This window comes from Salmo trutta, chromosome 4 (assembly GCF_901001165.1).
Source record: "Salmo trutta chromosome 4, fSalTru1.1, whole genome shotgun sequence".
Classification (NCBI taxonomy): Eukaryota; Metazoa; Chordata; class Actinopteri; order Salmoniformes; family Salmonidae; genus Salmo; species Salmo trutta.
The window spans coordinates 14,262,546-14,281,561 of NC_042960.1; the positions used below are offsets into that span (position 1 = coordinate 14,262,546).

A 19,016-nucleotide genomic window follows, 5' to 3' on the forward strand; every position below is an offset into this window, starting at 1 on the left:
AACTTTACATTCCATAGCCCTTGTTTGATGTAGAACAATAACACAGTATTGGTAAACCAAAAGTAACGCTGTCTTCAAATGCTCCCTGAAAAGGTGAAAGGTCAGAGATGATACTTCACAACTCGTAAACTTGGGTATCAAAATCATCTCAGACTTTCCGACAACAAGGATGGTCATTTAAGGGGTTATTTCAGAGTTGAAGCCTTCCTGTGGTACATGTGAAGTGTAAGGATTCAGGATATCACCCGGGCCCCCCACACCCGGGCCCCCTACACCCGGGCCCCCCACGATTAGCTCCAAAACTCTAAGGTGAATTCATAGGAATGTAAAACTACAGCACTTCAAACGTGTATTTCATCATCTTCTGCCGAGTAAAGTCCATTTGTGTCTCAAATGGCACCCTACTCCCTATATAGGGCACTACATTTTGACTAGGGTTTGACCAGGGTTCGTAGGACTAATATAGTGCACTATATTATAGGGGAGAGGGTGCTATTTGGGACACAGCCTGACTCCTGTCAGCTGTGAAAGTTCTCACACCTGCTGCTTCACAATAACCACTGAGAGACTGTTAGATAGGGCACTCTCGCCGTCTATCCACTGACAACATGGCTGGAAAAGTAGTGATGCTGCTGTGTGTGATGCTCCTCGTCGCCTTTGCAGGTCAAGTACAACTGTTTTCTGTGGGATATCTTGGGGTTTAATAAAGTTTATTGAATATAATTGAATACTCAAAGAAAGCATTGATTGAACCATGGAGGAGTATTTCAGTAACTATGGGAAAAGCTTGATTCTGCCACCTGCTGGAGTCGAGGGACTATGAACCTATGTTGAAACTATTATGGCTAAGTGGACAGATGATATACCAGTTTTAATGTACAGTACATGAGATGATGGTTAAATGTGTATGATGTTATCTAAACCTCCATGGTCTGACATTGTAATAACATTCTTGAGGTGATTTGAAAAAACATTGTAACATACTATTTGTTTTCTTCAGGCGCAGAAGAAGAGAACTCTGGACTTTACAGAAAGGTAAGGCTGATCTTGACATGTTTAATGTAAATGCTGCTTCGTAAACCAAACCTGGTGTGAATTCAGCTTGGGGTAAAGTTTCCCCTAGGTACAGATTAAGGATCAGCTTCCCCTCCCCCAATCATAACCTTAACCATTAGCGGGGAAAACACAAAACCCAAGATCAGCATCTAGGGACAATTTCACTCTGTCTGTGAATTCAGTGTCATGATACATTCAGAAAGTGTCAGCAGATAGAAATGTAATCAATAGAGCCTGACACAATCAACCCCTATTCCACATGACATGCAATCATATCGTTCATACTTGTTCTACACAATGCATTTCTAACTCGGCGTTATGTAACATTACACTCTCCTGACTGCCCACGCTCTTGGTCTTAACAGTAATGCGATATTGTTTTGCAGCCGTCTTGTGTTGATATGGTGGAGATCCTAGCTTGCCCTATGAACTTGGCTCCTGTGTGTGGCTCCGATGGCAACACCTACCCCAACGAGTGTGCACTCTGTGTCCAGAGACAGTGAGTACTGTACCGACCTGGGTTAAAGTATTATTTGAAATCATTGCAGATACTTAAACTGGGCTTGATTGAGCTTGCCTGGCACAATGGAACCAATAGATTAGTTCAAAAAACGGCTAACCCTGCCCATCAGGCATTTCAGACAAGTTGAAACACACAAAAAGTATTTGAATGATGTCCCTGGTACACAGCTGCTCCTTTCTCACAGCCCTGTCCAACCATATCACTATAAAGCTGAGAGAGTCCGTTTACAGAAACAACACTCAACACCCACAGGTAAACACTGAAGTACAAGGGACCGAATTCAATCAAACCAGTATTTCAGGAAAATCCACATTCTGTAGGCTCCTACAATGTAATGTTGTGCCCACTAAAGTGCTTCTGGAACTACGTTTCCATCCACAGTTTATGTGAGTAAAGTCATACCTTATTTAAAAAACAAAGCATGACAGCTGTGATGGAAACAGGAAGTTTCGGTAACATTTTATAAATGCCCGACAGATAGGCCTAATTTGTTGGACATGTCGTCGGTATAATGAATTATGCGAGAAATGGTGGTGGAAACGCCATTAAGCACAAATATTGATATAATAACCATAATATCAAAGTAAACTTGAAGTCACACGATGATATGGTGTGTGGTCCTCCCACTACAACTCTGGAAAGCATGTTGATTATTAGGCTACAGGTTAAATAACTGATGATGAACTTCACAGGGTGGTGAAAGTACAAGATGATCTTGATGCTCCTTTCCAATACATAGAGGGTCTTATTTTGGTGACATGATCGATGCTTGACTGCCGTTTGACAAATAAAAATATTTTCCTTATGTAGACTAGCTGCGAGCTGTTGTCTACAGCGCAGGTGCCAAGACCAGAGTAGGTCCATTTGCTATTTAACGCAATAGTTTTTGTGACATAACTATCGGTAGAGTTGAAAATGCGATGGAAACACATTGAACTTTAGATCTTTATTCGGTACGTGAAAACTTAAGCGAAAAAGTACATTTTGTGTGCGCTACGTCACCAAGCGCTGAATTTGATCTGAAACAGGTCTGTTTGGTGGAAGCACACCACTGGTGGCAAAATGTGCTTATTTTCTATGTGGACTTTAGAATCTGTCTCCAATTGGATGGAAACCTAGATAATGAAACACAGATACTACGGATGTAGGATCTTAATTTGAGCCAGTTTGCTACAGTAGGAAAAAAATCCTGCAGCAACAGGAAATGTGAATTATTATGTGGATTATAATGAATGGATATTTTTGTATGGGTTAGCACATTTTTCGTTAGGGCAAATCAAGTCTGCAATTTCTAAATTGAAATTACAAACTTTAGAAGCCTTTTTAAAATGTCAAATACACTACACGTTTGCATTTCCTGCTGTGCAAGAAAATTCTCAGCAACAAAAGAGTAATCAAATTAAGACTCCATGAGAGCAGGTTTCATTGAATTCCGTTTGAATGTACAACACAACCATTTTGAACATAATTCATACCCAACAACATAATAAATAAATCATGGCATGAATATTCCTTTCTCTACAGGGAAACCAGAATGGACATCTTTGTCATGAAGGAGGAGAGCTGCTAGGGGGATCTGACATCACCAAACAAATGACATCATCATAACCAGATAATAAATCAATTGGCAAATAAAGAAGAGGTCTCTGTCATTTTATTTTGAACAGTTGAACATTTTGTTATTATTTGTTGGAGTTTCCCACGGCTCACACAGTAGCCACACTATAATAGCCCAATAACTAAAAAAAATACTCAATTAAAGTTCAGATTTTCACACAGAAAATAACTTAAAGGAGGAAAGGCAACACATTCGATCGACAACAATATCAAAAAGCATCTCTGAAACCTCTACATTCCATAGCCCTTGCTTGATGTACACTAGTGTAGAGCAAAAATACAGTATTTGTAAACCAAACGTTTGCTCCTTGAAAAGGTGAAAGGTCAGAGATGAAACGTCACAATTTGGGTATCAAAATAATCTCAGACTTTCCCCACTTGTAATTTGGAGGGGGGGTTATTTCAGAGTTGGGACCTTGTTTTTCAAGAGTTACGGCGAAAGCAGTTGAAGGTAGCGCTACACAAAGCTCTGCCAATTGGGCCGCTCGACGGACAAAAGTGCCAATTAGTAGGTGGAAATCATGACACCTCCTCAAAGATTCACGCTAAATCATGTTACGGTTCTACAGTGTTGTGTTATTACCGCTGCAGCCTCTGCAATAGGTTATTGGTTAACGCAACAAATAGATTGTGCGCTGCCCTCTTACCCAGCATCTCTCGTACTGTTCTGGGAAGTTTTCTTGACCTCATTCCTGGTGGTCCCTGCCTTCTTCACAGGGCCGGATTTACAAACGGGCTCGCAGGGCCCTGCTTGTTCATCTCTTCCTCATTCCTCCTTTGTCCATGTCTTCTTAATCTTCGGGTGGCATCCCCACGTCTACTGTAATCTTTGTGAACAGGTCATGCTTTTCAACTGCGACAACTTCGTACTCGAGAGAGTTGAGGCCATCGGTATCCATCGTCATTAACGTGTGAGTTATTCTCTTGAACCTGCAGGGCAAAAATAATCAACTGTCATCAACATTTGGAGTACAGTTGGGGAACGGGTGGTAGTTCAAAGCTTGAGGGGGAACTTCGTGAACGCGGTTGTGCTAAAGCTTTACCTCTGAGGATTGTCGTTGTTATTTTTGTCTCTTTCGTGACGGATCATCCGGCATTTTCCGACTACGCTGTCCGGACGAGAGATGGACATTTCTCTGTTATCCACCCTATGGAAATCAGACCAGTGATAGGAATTTGATTAAAATGATTTAAAAAAAGGGGGGGAAATCAATAATTTGTTTAAACAAAACGCATCCTCTCCAACACCCCCGCAATGCCAACATAATGTGACGACGGCAGGTTTCTATGTTTTGTAGTCGGAAAAGATAAGGCAAACGTAAGTAAGATCAACAGTTACGATGTGCTACACGTCTGTGAGGTTCAACGTTTTCTGACCTGTTGAAAATGTCGTCATCTTCACCACCCCACCCCCAGTAGTTGTTGGGAAAGCCGTTGATTTTCATGATCTGCTCTTTACTCAACGATGAGACACCGCCAAAGTACTGATTATAGGGCAACCTATGGAGGAGACGAAGACAATCAAATATACAGATATATTGGAAATATTAGCAGCTGTGATGGCCGAGTGGTTGAGGCGTTGGACGTGACGGGCTCTCCCTTGGTGGTCCACTGTAGGCCAGTGAGTAGAGCACGGAACTTGCAATGTCAGAATAGTGGGTTTGATTCTTGGGGCCAATAAAATGTGTGCATGCATGACTAAGTCACTTTGGATAAAAGTGTTTGCTAAATGTCATACGTTATGATATATTATAGTTTCCTGTTCTGTCATGCTGTGCCTCCGAAGGTAGGAATTGAAGTGTTAGGGATGTATTCAATCCGTAGCGCTAAAGTTCTGCATTGTAGCCAGAGTTACATTTAAAAGCAATGTTCCCGTGTTAGTGGAGACTGTATTCACGGTAAACGCTGCATGTTGGTTCAAGTGGAAAATACCTTTACATTTAAACCGCGAGTCCTTTTCCCCTTGGTAATACTGTAGGTATGAGGAAACAGTAACAACCACTCTGGCATTTACCATGGTCATAACAATGAGTCAGCGTTTAAACATTTAAAGTGATTGTTCACTCCAAAATAAAGGTTATTGGTTGAGGTCTAGGACTTGACACCTACTTGAAGCCATACTTGTCCATGGAGACAGACAGGTGTCTGGGCTGGCTGAAGCATTTGTAGGTGTTGCGGTCATCCATGGGGATGATGTCCACGTCACTGAACACAAAGCAGTCGTAGTCATACTCTTTCAGGGCCTCAGCATAGCCAATGTTCATCAGCTTGGCCCTGTTGAACGTGTTGTCTCCATCCTGATGAAGGTAAAAGGCATCCTCAAGATGAAGATTAAACATCTTACTCTAAACCAACCAAATGTATTTATAAAGCACTTTTTAATTCAGCAGATATCTCAAAGTGCTATACAGAAACCCAGCCTAAAACCCCAAACAGCAAGCAATGCAGGTGTAGAAGCACTGTGGCTAGGAAACACTCCATAGAAAGCAGGAACCTAGGACGAAACCTAGAGCGGAACCAGGCTCTACGTCATTTAAGGGCCAGTTTTATGGAAACACATTAGGCCTAATTCTGGACTTAATAGCATGTTGAATGGAGAATCTCCATTGTAATCGCTATTTAGCCCAGGATTAGGCTTAATCTGTTTCCCGGAAACAGGCCCTAAGTGTTTCATTCAAGTGTTTAAATGTAAGTGTTAAATTTAAGTTTTACATTTACAAATGTGTTGTACTGTACCTGATTGATAACATAGACGCCATAGTCCAGCTGTTGGCGCTGAAGGATGGGATGGAGGTAGTAGAGCCAGAACTTGAGGTGCTCGTCACGAAGGCGGAAGGGGATGATGAGAGCAACCTTCTGGAGGGCGACGCAGTCATGTGGTTTGTAGCGACCGCCTTCCTGCAGACCTGGGTTCGCCTTTCTCACTGTGTCCAAGCTGACAGGCGTAGAGAACTCAACCCTGAGAGGCCCAACTGCAGGTCGGGAGAAAAGTTACATTAAATGAACTTAAAATCTATTCATGTGGTGACTTGATGTCTTTAGAAATGGTATCAGTACTTATTGGTATTGATAGAGAATTTCATTTATTGTTTTCCATGTTACCATGTACCTAGAAGGGGAGAGTGATCTGGGCATTTCTCTAATTCTTCGGTCACGAGGGGGGTCTTGTGGGTTTTGGTCTCTGTAGTTTCTGAAAAATCAAATATTAAATTGGTTCAGGTGTTGGACAAAAGAAAAGGGGAGTAAAATGATGCCTTGCAAAAGTATTATTTAATCCCCTTGGATTTCTTCAAATTTGATTGTGCTACAAAATGGGATTCAAATGGATTTAATCGACATTTGTTGTCAATAATGTACACAAAATATTCTGTAATGTCAAAGTGGAAGACATATTTTATATTTTTTAAGATAACTAAAATATAGTTGTTGCATCAGTATTCAGACCCTTTGTTTAGCCAAGCCTAAATTAGTTCAGGAGGAAAATGTGGCTTTAAAAAAATCACATAATAAGTTACACGGACTCACAATTTTTGTTGGTGTCCATTTTGAAAGTGCTGAACGAAAGGCCTGCTGAACGAAAGGCCTACCTTGTTGTAGCTCGTTTGCTTGCACTTGCTTATACTTGGAGCTAAGTGTTAATGATAAATGAACAAACATAATGAATTTACTGAACATAAATGTAATAATGTTTGTGTATGGTTCATGATTATTGGACAATGCAGTTCTTATCGACTTACACAAGTCCACAAGGAGTCAGTAGAAACTTTCTTTATTCAAGCAAGTCAGCCATATCAGGTGTAGCAGTGGTAAGGATTCACTCCATGTTGCTGAAAGGAAAGCTCTGCTGTTGGGACAGCTTTATGTAGGCCCTAACAGTTTATGGGCACTGTTTGTCACCGTTATAGTGCAATTAATGTATTGTTTAATGTTGTGTTGTGTAGTGGCTTTGCTGGCATGCATAAAAAAACAATTGGTTGAGTTTGCCCCACCAAGAATACCATGCTAAAATCGCCACTGCGTATTTCTACATTTTGAAGTGATAAAGTGTTGACTCTTTGAAGTGAAGTGTTTAAACTTCTTTTAATTGTTAAACCATTATTCAAAATGAACATGTGTCTAATGAACTAATGTTGATTAATCACATATTACAATCCTGCAATAAAGAGGGGAAGTGTCACAAGTCAGTTGTGTGGAGGTGAGGATGGAGTCAGGCGCAGGACACAGAACTGAGTAAAAATAACATCATTTACTCTGAAACAAGAATATACCAAAATACCACGCAGGGATAATAACACCAACACAACCGACTAGCACAAAACAAGAAACAATCACGCACAAGACATAATGAGAACCAGAGGGTTAAATAGGGACATAATCATAACATAATGGGAACCAGGTGTGAACAATCAAGACATAACAAATGGAAAAAGAAAAGTGGATCGGTGGCAGCTAGAAAGCCGGTGACGACGACCGCCGAACGCCGCCCGAACAAGGAGAGGCGCCAACTTCGGCGGAAGTCGTGACAGGAAGAGGTTCTGTCTGCAAAGTTTCTGTGTTGTATTCTCAAATGAACATTTCCTTCGTGTCTAGCTGTAAAATCTCCAGTCTGTTTTATTTGACTGTCATTCTCAGTATATCAGCTATCTGAATCCATTTTGCAGCTTATCATATGGCATGCATCACCAATGCAGCCACAGGCTTACAGTATGATGGCATGACTGGCCTTATGGTCAGCTGTCATCAGAAGCAGAGAATAGCAACAGTGCATTCGGAAAGTATTCAGACCCGTTGACTTTTTCCACATTTTGTTACGTTACAGCCTTATTCTGAAATAGATTGTCGTTTTATTCCCCTTATCAGTCTACACACATTACACCATAATGACAAAGCAAAAACAGGTTTTTAGAAATCTTTGCAAAATGTATTAAAAATTAAAAACAGAAATATCACATTTACATAAGTATTCAGACCCTTTACTCAGTACTTTGTTGAAGCACCTTTGGCAGCGATTACATCCTTGAGTCTTCTTGGGTATGACGCTACAAGCTTGGCACACCTGTATTTGGGGAGTTTCTCCCATTCTTCTCTGCAGATAATCTCAAGCTCTGTCAGGTTGGATGGGGAGCTTCGCTGCAAAGCTATTTTCAGGTCTCCAGAGATTCGATCGGGTTCATGTCCGGGCTCTGGCTGGGCCACTCAAGGACATTCGGAGACTTGTCCCGTGGCCACTCCTGCATTGTCTTGGCTGTTTGATTAGTGTCATTGTCCTGTTGGAAGGTGAACCTTCGCCCCAACCTGAGGTCCTGAGCGCTCTGGAGCAGGTTTTCATCAAGGATCTCTCTGTACTTTGCTCTGTTTATTTTTCCCTCGATCCTGACTAGTTTCCCAGTTCCTGCCTCTGAAAAACATCCCCACAGCATGATGCTGCCACCACCATGCTTCACCGTAGGGATGGTGCCAGGTTTCCTCCAGATGTCGCTCTTGGCATTCAGGCCAAAGTGTTCAATCTTGGTTTCATCAGACCAGATAATCTTGTTTCTCAAGGTCTGAGAGTCCTTTAGGTGCCCTTTGGCAGACTCCAAGCTGGCTGTCATGTGCCTTTTACTGAGGAGTGGCTTCTGTCTGGCCACTCTACCATAAAGGCTTGATTGGTGGAGTGCTGCAGAGATGGTTGTCCTTCTGGAAGGTTCTCCCATCTCCACAGAGGAACTCTGGAGCTCTGTCAGAGTAACCATCGGGATCTTGGTCACCTCCCTGACCAAGGCCCTTCTCCCCAGATTGCTCAGTTTGGCCGGGTAGACAGCTCTAGGAAGAGTCCTGGTGGTTCCAAACTTCTTCCATTTAAGAATGTTGGAGGCCACTGTGTTCTTGGGGACCTTCAATGCTGCAGACATTTTTTGGTACCCTTCACCAGATCTGTGCCTTGACACAATCCTGTCTCTTGGCTCTACGGACAATTCCTTCGACCTCATGGCTTGGTTTTTTCTCTGACATGCCCTGTCAACTGTTGGATCTTATATAGACAAGTGTGTGCCTTTCCAAATCATGTCCAATCAATTGATATGTTGACTCTCATAGCAAAGTATCTGAATACTTATGTAAATAAGGTATTTCTGTTTTTATTTTTTATACATTTGCAAAAATGTCTAAAAACCTGTTTTCACTTTGTCATTATGGGGTATTGTGTGTAGATTGATGAGGATTTTTTTTTAGAATTAGGCTGTAACGTAACAAAATGTGGAAAAAGGAAAGTGTTATGAATACTTTCCGTATGCACTGTACATCTTGTTCTTGTCCTCTGAAGAGACACCATTTAAGAAATATAACGCTCTATGAAAGCTAATGATCAAATAATTTCATCAACAATAGCCTTTTAGCTCACTATGCCATACATGTGCCATGAAATTACATCATTTAAAAAATCTCTAGCTTATTGTCAAATGTCTTCAGTGACCTTATTTTTAAAACATAATCATAGTAGTGTCCGAAAATCCATATATTTACATTTATTTAGAAGTTATACAGCACATTACTTACCATTTTCTTTTGTTAGTTGTTCTTTCCCTAAGTCTGACTCCAAGTGGATACCTCTATAATCGACTCTTGATTTTATTAATCCATCTTCACTTTGGGAATCCTTCAAACTGAACAGCAAAGCATTCCGACTCCATTTAGTAACATTTGAGTATCTCAACTGATACCAGAAATATACTGAGAAAGAGAAGAGATATAAAAGCACAAGGCTGCAGAATTTCTTTTTCAGCATCTCACCGCTGTTTACCGTGAATCACAGGCTACAACTCAAAAGTGTACTGGTAACGAGCTTCCCCACCCCACACATTGGTGCGCTCAACCTGCCTGGCCAGTTTTTCTGCCAACATATGACGTCAGATTACAAAACAACGATTGACCAACCTTATGTCTTTTGTTAGGCACTTTAACGTCACATAAACACCCACTTGTCGACAAGCCTCTGAACAAACCTGGCAGTATCGGTATCTTGCCTTCTTAGTTTCTAGCAGCACCAGCCACCACTGGGCTATGGTAGAGTGAAAATGATTTGATAAATTATTTTACTGTATTTGATTCACTGTGGATATGGAATAAACATGACTTATGTGCAGGAAGACGCAGACAGATGCATTCCCTTTTGGGAAAGGGAACATGAGTTAACCAAGTATGTTTAAGTAACATATTTATTTAAGTAAATGTCGCATGTTAGTCTATAATTATCTGTTGTAACTACAGTGCCTTCAGAAAGAATTCACACCCCTTGAATTCTTCCAAAAATGTTTGTGTTACAGCCTGAATTTAAAATTGATTAAATTTAGATTTTATGTCAGTGGCCTAAAAACAATACCCCATAATGTCAAAGTGAAATTAGGTTTTTAGACATTTTTACAATTTATAAAAAATAAAAAGCTTAAATGTCTTGATCAATAACTATTCAAACCCTTTGTTATAGCAAGCCTAAATACGTTCAGGAGTAAAACTGTGCTTAACAAGTCACATAATACGCTGCATGGTCTCACTGTGTGCAACAATAGTGTTTAACATGATTTTTAAATGACTTACATTATCTTTGTACCCCACACGCAATTATCTATAAAGTCCCTCTGTCGAGCAGTGAATTTCAAACACAGATTCAACCAGATTCAACCACAACAACCAGTATATATAGTACCAGTCAAAAGTTGGGACACACCTACTCATTCAAGGGTTTTTCTTTATTTTTACTATTTTCTACATTGTAGAATAATAGTGAAGACCTCAAAACTATGAAATAACACATATGGAATCATTTAGTAACCCCAAAAATTGTTAAACAAATCAAAATATATTTTATATTCTTCAAAGTAGCCACCCTTTGCCTTGATGAAAGCTTTGTACACTCTTGGCATTCTCTCAACCAGCTTTACCTGGAATGCTTTTCTGACAGTCTTGAAGGAGTTCCCACATATGATGAGCACTTGTTGGCTGCTTTTCCTTCACTCTGCGGTCCAACTCATCCCAAACCATCTCAATTGGGTTGAGGTCAAGTGATTGTGGAGGTCAGGTCATCTGATGCAGCACTACATCCCTATCCTTCTTGGTCAAATAGCCCTTACACCGCCTGGATGTGTGTTGGGTCATTGTCCTGTTGAAAAACAAATGATAGTCCCACTAAGCGCAAACCAGATGGGATGGCGTGTCACTGCAGAATGGTGTGGTAGCCATGCTGGTTAAGTATGCCTTGAATTCTAAGTAAATCACAGACAGTGTCACCAGCAAAGCACCCCCCACACCATCACACATCCTCCTCCATGCTTCACGGTGGGAACCACACATGCGGAGATCATCCGTCCTCTACTCTGCGTCTCAAAAAAACACGGCTGTTGGAACCAAAAATCTCAAATTTGGACTCATCAGACCAAAGGACAGATTTCCACCAGTCTAATGTCCATTGCTCGTGTTTCTTGGCCCAATCAAGTCTCTTCTTGTTATTGGTGTCCTTTCATAGTGGTTTCTTTGCAGCAGTTTGACCATGAAGGCCTGATTAATGCAGTCTCATCTGAATAGTTGATGTTAAGATGTGTCTGTTACTCTGTGAAACATTTATTTGAGCTACAATCTGAGGTTTAGTTAATGCTCTGCAGCAGATTTAACTATGGGTCTTACTTTCCTGTGGCGGTCCTCATGAAAGCCAGTTTCATTATAGCGCTTGATGTTTTTTGCAACTGCACTTGAAGAAACTTTAAAAGATCTTGACATTTTCCACATTGACTGACCTTCATGTTTTAATGTAATGATGGACTGTCGTTTGTTTTTGTTTATTTGAGCTGGTCTTGCCATAATATGGACTTGGTATTTTACCTAACAGGGCTATCTTCTGTATACCACCCCTACCTTGTCACAACACAACTGATTGGCTCAAACACAAATGAACTTTTAACAAGGCACACCTGTTAATTGAAATGCATTCCAGGTGACTACCTCATGAAGCTGGTTGAGAGAATGCCAAGAGTGTGCAAAGCTGTCATCAAGGCAAAGGGTGGCTACTTAGAAGAATATCAAATATAAGATATATTTTGATTTGTTTAACACTTTCTTGGTTACTACATGATTCCATATGTGTTATTTCACAGTTTTGACGTCTTCACTATTATTCTACAGTGTAGAACATAGTAAAAAAAAAAAAAAAAAAACCATTAAATGAGCAGGTGTGTCCAAACGTTTGACTTGTACTGTATATTTTTTAAAAGCAGACATTGATTATCTCTTTGAGCAGGGTGAAGTTATTAATTACTCTTTGGATGGTGTATCAATACACCCAGTCACTACAAAGATACAGGCGTCCTTCCTAACTCAGTTGCCTGAGAGGAAGACTGCTCAGTGGTTTCACCTTGACTCCTCTGGTGACTTCAAAACAGTTACAAAGTTGAATGGCTGTGATAGGAGAAAACTGAGGATGGCTCAACAACATTGGACTTACTCCACAACACAAACCTAAATGACAGAGTATATCGAATGCACTCAACCGTCAAAGCACTGCTTCCTCAAAATAAAACCCTTTTTGTTTCTTACAGTTTCGCAAAGCACTGTTCAAAAATATCCCATACAATAATTCCTTTTACAGTGAGGAAGAGTGACTAGCTTGGTAATGATAAACTCACAGGAAAATAAACTATCCTTTGGAGGGAGAAAACCTCAAGGGAATCGATCCCGTTGGTTATCTGTTACTGCGCTCTCTGTTGACAGTGCCATTGCACGGTAACATGTCAGTCAATAAGGGAGCACAAGGTGCCACTTGTGTAGTTTGGCGTTTGGGGTCAAAGGTACGTCACATGACTGCAACTAGGAAACGGGGCTTTGAGAGCTATCAGTAGATAGTACTTTCTGTTATCTCTTTTAAGAACTATCTTTTATGTTACTCCCTTGCTCGTTGAAAGTGGTTCCGACATGATAAGAAGCAACATGTGAGTGCAATTCAAATTTAGTCTAACTGTATCAGTTATAAAGGGATGCTTGATAACTGTAAATCTGTACATCTTACTGACTCGTTCATGGAGGAAATGTCTTATTCAGTCTGAAAGTCAACTTGACTTTTTTAATTGTTCATTTATTTTTGTCTTGAAGGGGCACTCCTAACCAGCCCTGTGACAGTGGTGTATCCATGGACCTCTTCTTGCACTATTCTCTCATTCTATCGGTAAGGGGTCTCTGCGTCCCCATACAGTACATTAACATACAGGTGACACTTTACTTGACACCTAGCGTCATAACACGTTACGATACAGTCATAACCATGTCATAATATGTCATAACGGCTGACGTAACTTGTCATAACCTGTCATAATATGATCATAACACTGCCATCACCCATATATTTACCCCTGTTGTGACATATATTGTGTTATTTTGTGGTTGATTGTGACACCTACATAAGAGTGTCAACACCCACATTTATTCAAATGTGTTTTTTCCCTGCAAAGAAGTTTCCTTTCCTTTGAAAGTTTGTTTCTTATCCTTTGTTGTTGTATTGAATTCCTTTAAAGTTATGTTTTTACACTTCATGACACTGTTAAGAAGCATTATGACCATCTGTGTCACTTTACATGGACTAAGAAAATACACTTTGACACTGTCAACAAGCATTATGACCAGTATGATCAGAATCATGTAAGCCAGATAGGCCTATCACGTACATGCCCTTATGTCAGTCATCAGTCAAAAAGAGGGTGTCTTGTCCTGCTCCTGAAATCTGCTCCTGCATTCATCCAAGTCATCAGCAACAGAGCGTTGGGGAAGGTGCATGCCTGACATCAATGTGTGCGTAATTACAATGATAATTCAATAGGGTCCATTTCAGAAAATGTTATATTAAATAGCCTACTTGTCAACAGTATTTCTATGGTGTAATGGAATGTTTTGCCTTGTGTGGTAGGTTTTGTCAGTTTTGACACTCTTATGTAGGTGTGATAACCAGCCACAAAATAACGCAATATATGTCACAACAGGTCTACATATATGTGTCATGAAAGTGTTATGACCATATTATGACAGGTTATGACACATTATGTCCGCTGTTATGACATATTATGACATGGTTATGACCGTATCATAACGTGTTATGAAGCTAGGTGTCAAGTAAAGTGTTACCAACATCCACTGGTGCCAGTAACACAACATTGTTAGAAAAAAGGATTTGGCTGTCCCCATAGGAGAACCCTTTTTGGTTCCAGGGAGAAGCCTTTTTGGTTCCACGTAGAACCCTCTTGGGTCCCACGTAGAACCCTCTGTGGAAAGGGTCCTACATGGAACCCTAAAGGGGTCATCCTGGAATCAAAAAGAGTTATTCAAAGGGTTCTTCTATGGGGACAGCTGAAGAACCCTTTTATGTTCTAGATAGCTCCTTTAGGTTCTAGATAGTGTAGTACATCAACATACAGTAAGATATAGTATGTTTGACTGTGTTTCTGCTATAGACATGCTTATGTAATGAGACAATGCTATTTTTCTGACAAATTATCATGTATTCAACAGTGCCTTCAGAAAGTATTCACAACCCTTGACTTTTTCCATATTTTGCTGTGTTACAGCCTGAATTTAAAATTGATTACATTGAGATTTTGTATCACTGGCCTACTGTACACACAATACCCCATAATGTCAAAGTGGAATGATGTTTGTAGAATTTTTTACAAATTCATTACAAATTAAAGTGTTCAACCCCTTTGTTATGGCAAGCCTAAATAAGTTCAGGAGTAAAAATGTGCTTAACAAGTCACATAATAAGTTGGATTCGATCTGTGTGCAGTAATAGTGTTTAACATGATTTTTGAATTACCTCATCTCTGTACCCCAAACATACAATTATTTGTAAGGTCCCTCAGTCGAGCACTGAATTTCAAACACAGATTATTTTTTCCAATGCCTTACAAAGAAGGGCTCTTATTGGTAGAAAAAATGCAGACATTGAATATCTTTTTGAGCATGGTGAAGTTATTAATTGCACTTTGGATGGTGTATCAATAAACCCAGTCACTACAAAGATACAGGTGTCCTTCTTAACTCAGTTGTCGGAAAGGAAGGAAACCGCTCAGGGATTTCACCATGAGGCCAATGGTGACTTTAAAATAGTTACAGAGTTTGGCTGTGACAGGAGAAAACTGAGGATGGATCAACAGCATTGTAGTTAGTCCACGATACTAAATGACAGAGCGAGAAGAAGGAAGCCTGTACAGAACAAAAACCCACAAAGACCACAAAGCAAATATAAATTAGATTTAAATAATAAATTCCCTGTTTTCCCAGAAATTCAGCTTATTCCCTTCTGATTCCGAGAATCCTCCAACCAGGATTTTGGGAAAACCAGGGAATTTATTGAAAGTTCCCAGAATTTTGTAACCCTAGACTTTGCTCTCTTTTGTGTATTCTACATAGTTCGTCATCGTGGTTGTGCTGTCGGCCCTGCAGAGGAGATCCAGACACCTGCCCATTGATGAGAAGCTCCCCTTTCTCAACAACCGCTTTGGAATTGTTGTGTGAGTCACATTTTAACCCCTGACCCTTTTACCAGTCAACCCATACTGACCCTTAAAGATAGAGACAGACACACACCGGTTTTCGTCTCAAATCACACCCTATTTCCAATATACAGATGTAGGATCTTAATGTGAGCCAGTTTGCTACAGCAGACAAATAATCCTGCAGCAACAGGGAATGTGAATTACTATATTTTTGTAGAGGTTGATCCATTTTTCTTTAGGGCAAATTAAGTCTGACATTTTAAAGTGGAAATTACAAACTTTCGAAGTCTTTTTAAACCTTGAAAACACTACAAGTTTTCTTTTCCTGCTGTGCGGGAAAATTCTCAGCAACACAAGGGTTATCATATTAGGATCCTACATCTGTAATGCTCTCTGCATTTGATGGGGTATGGTATGTACTCTGATCAAAAGTACTACACTATATGGGGAGTATGATGTGTGGCTCTGGTCCTAAATATTGCACTACATGAGGAATAGGGTGTGATAGAAGATTTGAACACTCTTCATAGATACAGACGTAGTCCTATTACTACACCCTCCCTCTCAGGCCTCTGGACGTCATGGGGAACCTCAGTAACAGATGGTCCTATGGGTTTGCCTTCGGAGCTGCATCTTCCAGTGTCTTGCTTCTTTTCTCAGAGCATTACATGACCGCCAACGTTCCACCTTGGGCCAAAGGTCATTCAAAATGCTTCTGAGCGAATGGAATACTGAACAGGGGTGAGTCAGAATGTTCTTTAGCGAGTGGAACACCAGTGTAGCAGGAGTGTCAGGCAACATTAGATCCTCAGAGGGATCTCAGTACCTGCTGGGTTTCTCATCTCCCTAGTATCAAATCAAATCACATTTATTTAGAACGCCCTTTTTACATCAGCAGATGTCACAAAGTGCTTATACAGAAACCCAGCCTAAAACCCCAAACAGCAAGCAAGGCAGATGTAGAAGCACGGTGGCTACGAAAAACTCTCTAGAAAGGCAGGAACCTAGGAAGAGTACTTGATCGATTCATGAATGCCACTGTATTCTATATTGTGTACTGTAGCATTGATCGTGGTGGTAACCTGACATGGCCCTAGTAACAATGGCATGTGCACTGCTCTCAACACAAGCATAACTTTGTCTTTGTCTTTGCAGTGTTTGTGTTCCTCGTGGGTGCTCTCGAGGTGGGCCTGGCCTATTTCCCTTTCTTTGCATGTCTGTCAACCCCTCGCCGAGAGTTCGGGGCTGTTCTGGGAATCCTCTACTCTTTGACATGGTCAGTGCACGTTTGACGTGATGTCATGACGGAGGGTCAGGAGTTTTTACCGACCCTGAGATCTGACCGGTTGAAGTAAGGGTGTTCTTTCTGGTCAGGTAGGGCACATGGTCAGGATGAATAACTCCGGGCTCTATGGGGACTTACAGTGCTGTGAAAAAGTATTCGCCCCCTTTCTGACCAGTTACTGACGGTGCAATTCCTTTTTACACCGGGGAATTGGGTGTTGCGTAACTTTGTTAATTCAATATTGTTTTTTTTTGTTGTTATTTATCTAATATTAGATTTTGGTTGAAGATCTAATAACATCATATATAAAAAAATATGCAAAAATAGAGAATATCAGAAAGGGGGCAAATACTTTTTCACAGCACTGTACCTGTAGACAGCTTGATTTAGTCATTACAGGAATTGCCCAGCTTCCTGAATAAGTAGCATTGATCTAAGGACTCCCTATAACAGCCTGGTTGGTTTTTATTCGCAGGTTAATCATCACACTGTGGGATACAGTGACGTGTCCCACCGGTAAGGTAGGTGAGTATTCAACACGCCAACACAGTTGTTTGCCCCCTCCATATAGAATACAATGTGGTATAACAGGCTGCTGTAGCAATGTGGTTTAGCAACATATACTGCCTGCAAGCAAGAGGAATGTAGCACTTATGGAGATGAAAATGGATATCCACTCTTCTGGGAAAGGGTGAGAAACTACCCGTTTGATGATTGTGTGACAAAACGTGTTGAATTGACTTTGTGTTGCCGGCATCCTGACATGTTTGCACAGAGGTGGAAATTGGAAAACGCCTGTTTGAATAGTAGACACAAGATTTGTCTTATCCTGACTTGAATACCTGTTGTTGACTCCAGTACCACTCACAAAGCACAAAGCATGTTTACATCCGTTTATTATTCTTCAAATTGATGACAGCTTTGCACACTCATGACGTTCAAATTCTTATACACTAGAACACCTACTCGTTCAAGGGTTTTTCTTTATTTTTACTATTTTCTACATTGTAGAATAATAGTGAAGACCTCAAAACTATGAAATAACACATATGGAATCATGTGGTAACCAAAAAACATGACACATAATCATTCACATTTCATTGTTGGCCATGCAAACATTCAGCATGAACTGGTTGTGTGTCTTAAGGATTTTTCATGGAGTGTTAAGAATGGTTTCGTTAAATTCCGGTAATCTTTTTGATAGGAAACTGGAGGCCAGTTGGTTTCAGAGGAGGGTCTATGACTTCAAGTTCCCAAACAGAATGATCGGCACATCCATCATATCCCTGATTGGTTTATACACGGTTCGCCTTGTTATATGGGAGGGATTTTCCTCAGTGAATGTGTTATTATACACCTTTTCATGTGTTTTATTTGACATATTTTAGTGTGCTTCTAACTGTGTGCTTTGGGTGTGTCTGTCTTTCCACAGATGACTTTGGCTGACTATAGTCTCAGTGACTATGCGTTTGATAGATTGGATGGTCTAAAAGACCAACTGAAGAAGCTGGCTTCTTCCTGCAGTGAGACAGATGTTTGTAGCCATGATCCCCCAAATAGAGGAATTCGCTGACATTGCCAGAAGTAAGGAGAATGTTTTAGACTGTTGTGTGTGTGTGTATGTGCGTGCTTGCGTGCGTGTGTTGCCGCACCCACACTCTTACAAAAAAATTTGCTATTTAGAACCTAGAACGGTTCTCCGGCTGTCCCCATAGGAGAACCCTTTGAAGAACCCTTTTTGTTTCCAGGTAGAACCCTTTTAAGGTTCCATTCAGAACCCTTTCCAAAGAGGGTTCTACATGGAACCCAAAAGCGTTCTACCTGGAACCAAAAAGGGTTCTCCTATGGGGACAGCGGGAAAACCCTTTTGCCTGAATATCTGTACCATTCATCAGTCTGCATAGTTTATGAATTAGTTTGTTTGATTGATTGATTGATTTTCCAGAGTCCTGGCAAGCCACAACCATCTTTGCCAGCCTAACATCTGTGTCATACACATTCCATGTGTTAGCATATTACCGGTATG

General features: G+C 40.6%; 3 protein-coding genes across 6 annotated transcripts; 2 read left to right on the forward strand and 1 right to left on the reverse strand.

Moving 5' to 3' along the window:
* The first annotated feature begins 545 nt into the window (after nucleotides 1-545).
* Nucleotides 546-3,212, forward strand: spink4 (serine peptidase inhibitor, Kazal type 4). Of its 2 annotated transcripts, XM_029749802.1 has the most exons (5): nucleotides 546-663; nucleotides 1,001-1,035; nucleotides 1,443-1,555; nucleotides 1,764-1,831; nucleotides 3,104-3,212. In XM_029749802.1, exons 1-5 carry the CDS (start codon nucleotides 609-611, stop codon nucleotides 3,130-3,132), a joined length of 300 nt encoding a protein of 99 aa, XP_029605662.1. In that variant the 5' UTR covers nucleotides 546-608; the 3' UTR covers nucleotides 3,133-3,212. The 2 variants fall into 2 exon arrangements, with proteins under 2 accessions (XP_029605662.1, XP_029605663.1); XM_029749803.1 differs by lacking the exon at nucleotides 1,764-1,831 and having other exon boundaries at nucleotides 553-663.
* A 3-nt stretch (nucleotides 3,213-3,215) lies between these two features.
* Nucleotides 3,216-10,052, reverse strand: LOC115191839 (beta-1,4-galactosyltransferase 1). Its single transcript, XM_029749798.1, has 7 exons — nucleotides 9,734-10,052; nucleotides 6,306-6,386; nucleotides 5,933-6,168; nucleotides 5,306-5,493; nucleotides 4,574-4,696; nucleotides 4,240-4,344; nucleotides 3,216-4,126 (listed from the first exon to the last, which is right to left on the reverse strand). Exons 1-7 carry the CDS (start codon nucleotides 9,960-9,962, stop codon nucleotides 3,988-3,990), a joined length of 1,101 nt encoding a protein of 366 aa, XP_029605658.1. The 5' UTR covers nucleotides 9,963-10,052; the 3' UTR covers nucleotides 3,216-3,987.
* Nucleotides 10,053-10,304: 252 nt separating this feature from the next.
* Nucleotides 10,305-19,011, forward strand: LOC115191841 (stimulated by retinoic acid gene 6 protein-like). Of its 3 annotated transcripts, none has more exons than XM_029749801.1 (6): nucleotides 10,305-10,373; nucleotides 13,313-13,385; nucleotides 15,620-15,720; nucleotides 17,466-17,515; nucleotides 18,423-18,574; nucleotides 18,936-19,011. In XM_029749801.1, the coding sequence occupies exons 1-5, from the start codon at nucleotides 10,306-10,308 to the stop codon at nucleotides 18,434-18,436; spliced, it is 306 nt and encodes a 101-aa protein (XP_029605661.1). In that variant the 5' UTR covers nucleotide 10,305; the 3' UTR covers nucleotides 18,437-18,574; nucleotides 18,936-19,011. The 3 variants fall into 3 exon arrangements, with proteins under 3 accessions (XP_029605661.1, XP_029605659.1, XP_029605660.1); XM_029749800.1 differs by lacking the exon at nucleotides 10,305-10,373 and adding exons at nucleotides 12,738-13,152; nucleotides 16,861-16,981 and having other exon boundaries at nucleotides 17,466-18,574; XM_029749799.1 differs by lacking the exons at nucleotides 17,466-17,515; nucleotides 18,423-18,574; nucleotides 18,936-19,011 and adding exons at nucleotides 16,274-16,446; nucleotides 16,861-17,270.
* Nucleotides 19,012-19,016: the final 5 nt, after the last annotated feature.